The 8,980-nt window shown below is 39.9% G+C and overlaps 1 protein-coding gene and 1 pseudogene across 1 annotated transcript; both read right to left on the bottom strand.

The window, feature by feature from the left end:
- Positions 1 to 3,985: 3,985 nt before the first annotated feature.
- On the bottom strand, positions 3,986 to 6,917 carry LOC121747556 (annotated as a pseudogene).
- On the bottom strand, positions 4,175 to 4,927 carry LOC121749442 (putative disease resistance RPP13-like protein 1). Its single transcript, XM_042144012.1, has one exon. The coding sequence runs from the start codon at positions 4,925 to 4,927 to the stop codon at positions 4,175 to 4,177; it is 753 nt and encodes a 250-aa protein (XP_041999946.1).
- Positions 6,918 to 8,980: the final 2,063 nt, after the last annotated feature.

Genomic DNA, 8,980 nt, shown 5'->3' with positions numbered 1-8,980 from the left:
TCTTGTTTATAAAACACATGACTCTTATTCGGATTTTACTTCACTCTTCTTGTTCACCAATTCGTCTCTTCCGTTATCATATTAATGTTCAATATCTATAAAACCCAAGCTTATTCATTCATACTCATAAAAAACTCATTTTCAGATTAATGTTCAATATCTATCAAAATTGTTTCAATATTAAAAGATGTAAGAGTTTACAAAACATTTCAAACAAAATTAATCGCGACTTTCATGCTTTGTCTGTGAATACCTATCATACAGATCGGCAATACACTTTTTGTTTTCAAAACACCATTACCAGCAAAGCCTAAACTGACGCCTCCTTCAGAAATTCCATTGCTCTTCTGCCGATTAAAATCCACAGGAACAGCCAAATCACCTGCGACCGCCTCCTCCTCCTCATCTCCAAACAGCGAAAGCGGCAGAGCGCCTCGCGGCTTCATCCACGAAGCCGGCGATGCGGAAACATCCGATCGATGATCCTGGAGGAAAACCGACAACAGCGGCGTAGACGAAGGAGAACACGGTTTCTTTTTCAAATGAATTGAATTTGCCAATGACATAACCTAATTTTGGATGTGCAATGACCATAATACCCCGCCTTGTTATTATAGAGTAAATTTGTGATTGAAATAGTTAATATCTCCTTAAATTCGAAAATTAATATTAGCCCTTGATTTTTTTGATCTTGTGGCTATGATTTGTTCTCTAGTTATAGGTTTAAGGGGCACTTGCCATAGATCATGACCCTCTATATATATATATATATATATATATATATATATATACAATCCTATATAGGGTTGCGTTAAAGATAGAACCATTCTTAAGTGTAGAACCTAGAACTCTACATATTTTATTCATTGGATGAGGAAAAAATGACGGTCAAGATTAAAAATCATACCTATTAGACTATGTTTTCACGACATTCCGGACCCAACATGTGAAAAAACTCACATGTTGATGGAAGAATGAATGAAACGAAGAAGAGTCCATGCATGCTTTATTTTTTCACTTATCTGCATTCACCCATTAATAATAGTTTTGGTTGTAATGGGAAGTTGTTGTGCAAATCAACACCATTGGATTAAAAGATCTAACGACCTCCGTTTGGCATTTGTTCTACGTTTAAGAATGGTTCTACATTTAAGAATGGTTCTATCTTGATCACAATCCATATATATATATATATATAGGGTAGTGATCAAGATATAACTAATATTAAGTGTATAACTAGAGAACAAATCTCAGCCAACCATCTTAATGGAATAAATATTATTTATTTTAATAATATAAAATAGGCCAAGGGTAATTTTGGAAATTACAATATGATAAGTAGGGAGGAGGGCGCGATCTGAAATGGGCGGATTCGAAATCGCTGGGGATTCTGTCGCCGAGCATCCTGTATTTTCCGGCGCTGATGCTGAGCCCGGTGACGCCGGCCATCAACGAGGAGGATGGGGCGATCGCGGACAAGAAATTCTACTTCCATCCGTCGCCGCGGACCGCACCGGAGCTGCCGCAGCTGCTGCTGATGATGATGATTGGTTCATTGATTATTCCTTGATGATGATGATTGGTTCCTTTTCTCGCATTGACACCAATCGCAAATCTCAATTGGCTCCGCATATTCGCTGTAGTAATTGTTGCAGTAGCTGTGGATTCCATTTCTTCTCCGATTATTATTAATAAATTAATTATATATACATGTAAATAAGGAAGAAATCTCCAATCAAAAGGTAGTAAATTAATGCATGAGATGAAGAGAGAGAGAAACATACGAGTGCTGGAAGCGGTTGCGGCACTTTGAGCAGTGGAAGAGCTTGTCTAGGAACCCCATATCGCCACACATACTACACACATCTACCATTTTTTTTGGGTTTTACCAAAATCAGATGAAAATTAAAGATGTCTAAAGAGAAAAAAAAAGATGTAGAGAGAAGAAAACACATCACTCTTATTCTAATTTTACTTCACTCTTGTTTACAAAACACATCACTCTTATTATGATTTTACTTCACTCTTGTTTACAAAACACATCACTCTTATTCTGATTTTACTTCACTCTTGTTTACAAAACACATCACTTTTATTCTGATTTTACTTCACTGTTGTTTACAAAACACATCACTCTTATTATGATTTTACTTCACTCTTGTTTACAAAACACACCACTCTTATTCTGATTTTATTTCACTCTTGATTACAAAACACATCACTCTTATTCTGATTTTACGTCACTCTTGTTTACAAAACACATCACTCTTATTCTGATTTTACTTCACTCTTGTTTACAAAACACATCACTCTTATTCTGATATTACTTCATTCTTGTTTACAAAACACATCACTCTTATTCTGATTTTACTTCACTCTTGTTTACGAAACACATCACTCTTAGCATGATTTTACTTCACTCTTGTTTACAAAACACATCACTCTTAGCATGATTTTACTTCACTCTTGTTTACAAAACACATCACTCTTAGCATGATTTTACTTCACTCGTTTAGAAAACATATCACTCTTAACATGATTTTACTTTACTGTTGTTAACAAAACATGCTTTTTTAATCATCATCATCAGCTGATACTGCATGAACATTGAAAAACGATATACAATATACTATTTCTGTTGGATTTAAGGTAACAATAAAATGATTGAAAAGAATGAAGAAATATACACTAGTGGTATAATCATAATACATGTTTTACAATAATAAAAATCATCCATCCTCTCCAGTAGCCTACTAAGAAAAGGTTCAAAATATATTAACAAAGATAGAGATAGAGATACAGATAGCTCTGCCTCTGCACAATAAATTGTTGTCAGTTCAACTCGTTCATCATTCTCTCGAAATCCCTAAACGACATTCCACGAGTCAAAACCGGCGCCGAATTGTACGAAACCGAAACTCCGCCTGCTGGCGGAGTGGAGGCGGAGGCGGCTAGGCGGCGGGGGGATAGTAGAATCCTTTCCCGTGAGGCTCTGAACGACGGATTTGAAGCTTCCTGAACAGAGAAGAGGAGAAGAATGATCGCGGTTCTTTTCAAATGAATTCAATTTGCCGACGTAACCTAATTTTGGCCCTGCAATGACCATTATACCCCTGTCTTGTTATTGTGGAGTAAATTTGTGATTGGGGGAACTAATTCCTCTTTAAATTAGAAAATTACATGTATTAATACTAGCCCTTGATTTTCTTGATCTTGTGGTTGTGATTTGTTCTCTAGTTATTTGGTTAAGGGGTGTTTGCCATAGATCACTACCCTATATATATATATATATATATATATATATATATAAAATAATCAACTGACTTATTAAACCCACTTTACTTTACATTTCTTAAAAATCATGTCCACGCTAAATGTGACATTTAACGTGAGATGGAGGTAGTAATAAAAATATAATATCTAAAACTCCTAAATCATTGATAAAACATAAAGTTATCGGCGCCGACGAAGCTAGGCGAAAGCAGGAGGTGAGGTTAGAGGTATTAAGGCGCAGTGTGGTTCTGGGCGAGATGGCGAGGGTGCTAGATGGCGGCGGTGGTGTTGGGTGGCGGCGGCCGGTGACGAGGGGGAGGCAGCGGTAGGTTGATTTTACGTAAGAGATCAGGGAAGATGATTTACTTTTCAGATTTTAACTTAACTAATCATCTTTGGGTATGGGTTAATTGGACTAATCTTTAGTTATTGGGCTAAAGAGTCCAAATTGGATTACAAAAGAAAAAGTTAAAATTGGAGATAAAAAAGTAAAAAAGTTAGGGTTAAAAGTCAAAAATAACTTTTATGGTACCTCGTAAACAAAATATAGATTATTTATTCTAGAGGTGAACAAATAGTTAAAAGTTACTTGAGTTTTAATCAACTTTCTTCTTTTTTGTTTTGTTTGTTCTATTATCTCAATTAACATTTCTCTTTATTTATTTTTTAAATTTTTATATGAATACTATTATCTGAATGCTAAAAGGAAATATTAAAATAAAACGACTGGCCATTTGTATTAAAATAATACTCCTGAGTCCTGACCCAGTTTCTACAGCTGGTCCTGGTAGCACGGAACATACTTTTCCTAGTAAATAAATTAATTGCATGCAAACAAGTGAAACTTTAACATTTGCTTAAAAACTAGAAATACAATAAAAAAAATGTGCACCAATTTTTTCTAAAAGCTTCTCTCGGCCCAACCGATCTCCACATAGTCAATAACTATCTTTGGAACTGATTTAATCATATGCCAATCTGCACCTTCTTGTACTCTGCATCTATCTGTGAGAAGACCACTGTCTGAAATTGTCACTTCTGCAAGAGAACCAGGGAGACCATCATGTGGCAACGAACGAATTTCGGGACATTGATTAATGTCTAGAGAATGAAAACGAGTAGCATCCACAAGTGACGGCAGATTGGTAAGCATCGGACAATCATTAATGTGAAGGGTGTGAAGGTGAGGGAACCGGCTGCCACGGAACATACACCATGAAACCAAATTTGGAATGTTCTTCATTGCGAGATACTCCAACGATTGAAAACCAGAAAAGTCTTGGTTAACTTGAGACCAATTAGCCATGTCATCGATGGTAAGAGATTTCAAATATCGAAGCTTTGCAAGAGGGGTAAGAATGTGGCAGTAGTTGCAACTCTGCAAGTTGATACTTAAAAGCTTGCAGAGGGGACTACTAAACCAACCCGGCAATGAAAAACCATTATAGTTGGTGAGTAGTAGCTCCTTCAAATTTTCATGTGGTTGAAGACCATGAAGAATTTGTTCATGATGGTTACTGTATCCACTTCCATTCCATTCAAATTCAAGCCGAACAAGAAATGGTTTCGTGAGCAGCATAGCTTGCTTGGCCTTGTCCACAGTTGGCACATGGTCAAGATTCTTGATAGAAAGACATCCTCTCAAGAACTTCATGTTCTTAAGCTCTTGAATGCCATGACCTTCAGTTCTCCCCACAATAAATGCAGATAGAGTTTGAAGATTGACCAACTTTCCCAACTCTGATGGCATTCCATTGAGCTGCTTTATGTCCAAATGAAAGATACTGCAAACTAACCATTTTGTTCATATTTCTTGGCAGCTCATGAAGATTAGGACACTGCTCCAGCTTTAGTATTTGTAAACTAAAAAGATTGGCAAGTGACTCAGGCAGTCTGGTTAAGCCACCATTCTCAGATAGATTGAGGTAACGCAGATATTTCAAGTTCTCAATGGACTCAGGCAACTCCACAAGGCCTGTGCGACTCAAATCCAATACTCTCAAAGACTTCAATTTCAAAAAAGGAAGGTATGAAACTTCAATACTGCCGCCACATACAGATATGACTTTAAGCGTTCTCAAATTCTCATACCAAAGGTAGCCCTCTAACACTCTTGGTTGCCTGCTTGGACAATCCAAAGATAAATGACGAGTGTTTTTGAATAATTCAAGATTTTCATTTGATTGGCTATCTTTCAGGTGCAAAGATGTACGGGATGAGACTAATTGAGCCATGCTGTGAATAAGATCGTGCATCTTATACACTTCTCCACCACGAACATTAGCATCCGACGATTGGAAAAATGACCTCTGGAGTAGATTCTTGAAGTAGTCATAGCCAAGATCTTCTATCCCCATATTTCTGGTGGGATGCACAAATCCTTCAGCTATCCATAGAAAAACCAACTCACTCACTTCAAAGTCATGGAAACATAGCACAATAAGCAAAACATTTTTTCAAATGTGGCGGCAAATGATGATAGCTCAAGGCTAAAGCTGCAAAGATGTCATTGCCATTCATGTACAAGTCCCACCATTCACTGTTTAGAATAGAGATCCATTCGGTTGGATCATCTTTGAAGTGCAGCATGCCTCCAACAGTCTTTGCTGCTAAAGGCAACCCTTTGCATTTTATCGCTATCTCTCTTCCAATTCGTTCGAATTCAGATGTAAGATTACTAGCTGAAGTTGCTCTTTGCTTAAGCAGTTCCCAACTGTTGTCATCACTTAAGGTCTCCACACAATGTGAATGAACTGCTCCCACAATTTGTGACACAATCATGCTTCGCGAGGTCAACAAGATTTTGCTACCAAATGCTCCAACTCTGAAAGGAGAAGACAAAATATCCCAATCTCTGTACTCTTCACTCCAGTAATCATCCAACACAAGTAAAAACCTCTTGTCACGAATCAATTCCTGAAGTTGAAGTTGAAGAGGATCAAGATAGGACAAGATGCAGTTTCCCCCCCGAAGCAGACTCTATGATCGACTCTGTGATGCAAACGGTGTCGATACCCATTGACAAAGAAGCCCACATCTTCAGATCAAACTTATCAACAACTCTGTTGTCATTGTAAGCAAGTTGAGCAAGAGTGGTCTTTCCAATCCCACCCATGCCAATTATGGAAACAACAGAAACTCTACTTGTGCTCAAACCCTCACCCAATAGCTTTTCAACAATCACATTCTTATCCCCTTCACGCCCAATCACAGACCCCTCATCCACCAAAGAGCTTGTAACACCATTGTAAGCTGGCCTACATTCATAGGCACAGCCCAATTTTGTGAATTCGGTCTTATAAAGTGCATCCATTTCTAGGGCAATCTCGTCCAATTCTCCCCTAATTTTACTCAATTGACGAGGTAGGGTCAAGTTGAAAGGTGAAAGGATGATGTCGGGTACCTGCAATCGATCTGGATTGGCAGCGTGCTTTGCGAGATCCAGAGAAATTCCGTCGAGCAGATCATCGGCGGAGTAGGAGAGCGCGTCGACGTGTTGAAGCCACATCTTCCACGCCTTACCGCTGATGGTGTTGGAGAAAAGGGAGCGACTTTCTTCTACACGGCCGACCATTGCTCTGATCCTTTCAAGAGTTCGTTGCAGCTTCCGGAATTCTTCGTCGGCGCCTAATATTATGCTCGCCTCTCGCACAGTGATGAAGCGGCGAATTTTTGATGTTTGTAAATGCAGGAAATAAATGAAGATCAACACAGAGATTTTACGTGGTTCGATTTACTGAGGTAAATCTACGTCCACGGGGAGAAATGGGGGCAGGTTTGTATTGCTTGATCTGCGAATTACAGCTTACAACACTGGCCTGCTTTATGATATTCTCTCTAGAGAGCTTTTTTAGAATTTAACAGAAGAAGACCTTATCTATCTGACCTAGGTTCTATTTATACAGTGAACCAAGATCGTGGCATGCAGCATTTATTAGGTAGTGGATGTCGTGGAGATCGTGGCGACCTTGCATGGGTCCACTATCCTGCATGAGTTAATGACTGCTTGACACCACTAAATAGATCGTCGGTGTAGTGGAGGTGGAAATCTTGCATGAGTCCACTATCTCCTAGTTCGGTCGAATACTGAGACCGAACTGCTGAATTATTGCCGAGCAGCTTTTGCCGATCTGAGAGTAGAGCTTGATGCCGACCTGAGAGCAGAGCTTGATGAGTTGGCTTTCACCGAGCTGTAGGCTGGGGCCGAACTCTTTGGTTGTGCCGAACTGAACTCTTTAGTCACGCCGGACTGATACTCTTTAGTCATGCCGAACTGATACTCTGTCTTGGGCTTTACTGCTGTTGGGCTTGTTTAGTACGTACTCCATCACTACCCCCCCCGAAAAGCGAAGTGGATCACTTCGGCATTCTGGATAAAAGTATGGGGTAAGTTGATGTTTGTCCACGGTCTCATGAAGTGAACTCTTCTTTGACCGGACTTGGTTTGTGTCCTAATTTGGCGAGTTTTATCGCTCGGATCGAACTTTCCGTTGTCCTAATTTGGGGATCGGACTTTCCCTTGTCCTAATTTGGGGATCGGACTTTCCCTTGTCCTAATTCGGCGAGTTTTATCGCGTGGATCGGACTTTCCCTAGTCGTAATTCAGGCAAGTTTTATCGCGAGAATCAGACTTTTGTTGCAGTTCGTTTCAGACGAAGTGCTTGATTCTTAAGCCGAATTGTGGTCTTGTATCTTCTGTAGAAGCTTTGACTCGCAATCGTTGGCTTGTTGCAGCTCGTTTCAGACGAACTGCTTGTTTAAGCTGAATTGTGGTCTTGTATCTTCTGTAGAAGCTTTGACTCACAATTGTTGGCTTGTTGCAGCTTGTTTCAGACGAACTGCTTGTTTAAGCTGAATTGTGGTCTTGTATCTTCTGTAGAAGCTTTGACTCACAATTGTGTGCTTGTATATGTTCTAAGAAGGGGATCAGCCTTCGAAGAACAAGATACCTCAGTAACATTTGTAAGAGACGACACGCACAGAGACAGACAAAACACACAGACAAAACGCACAGAGACAAATAAAGACTAAGCAAACCAAATAAAGCACATTGAGCAAACAGGACTCAAGACTGACTGACCGGACTGTCTCTTACAAATGGAACTTTTTGAGGTTGGAAATGTGCCATGTTCGGGGTACCTGTTCTCCTGACATGTGAGCCAATTTGTAAGACCCTTTGCCGAGGACTTCTGATACCCGATACGGACCTTCCCATGTGGGTTCGAGCTTGCCCAGCTTTTCTGCTCGGCTTACTTCGTTGTTCCTCAGGACGAGATCTCCCACTTGAAATTGCAGCTTCTTCACCCTTTGGTTGTAATACCGGGCTACTTGCTCCTTGTACTTGGCTGCTTTTATGCATGCCAATTCTCTTCTTTCTTCGGCAAGATCTAGCTCGGCTCTCAGTCCGTCGTCATTCATTTCTGAGGAGAAATTTAGAGTTCGGGGACTGGGTACGCCGATCTCCACCGGAATCACGGCTTCAGTGCCGTATACCAGACTGTACGGAGTTTCACCGTTGGAGGTTGTGGGTGTAGTTCGGTAGGACCATAGGACTTGAGGGAGATTTTCTACCCATTGTCCTTTGGCTTGTTCTAACCGAGCTTTTAACCCTTTCACCAGGATACGATTTGTTACCTCCGTTTGTCCGTTTGCTTGTGGATGAGAGACCGAAGTGAACCGCTGTTGAATATTCAGCTCTTGGCACCAA

This window comes from Salvia splendens, chromosome 9 (assembly GCF_004379255.2).
Source record: "Salvia splendens isolate huo1 chromosome 9, SspV2, whole genome shotgun sequence".
NCBI lineage: Eukaryota > Viridiplantae > Streptophyta > Magnoliopsida > Lamiales > Lamiaceae > Salvia > Salvia splendens.
The sequence above is the reverse complement of the archived record's forward strand: the minus strand, read 5'-3'. Positions and strand labels throughout refer to the sequence as shown.

Excerpts from the sequence above, each read along its gene's own strand:
- LOC121749442 (XM_042144012.1), bottom strand. The coding sequence starts at position 4,927 with ATGAAGTTCTTGAGAGGATGTCTTTCTATCAAGAATCTTGACCATGTG.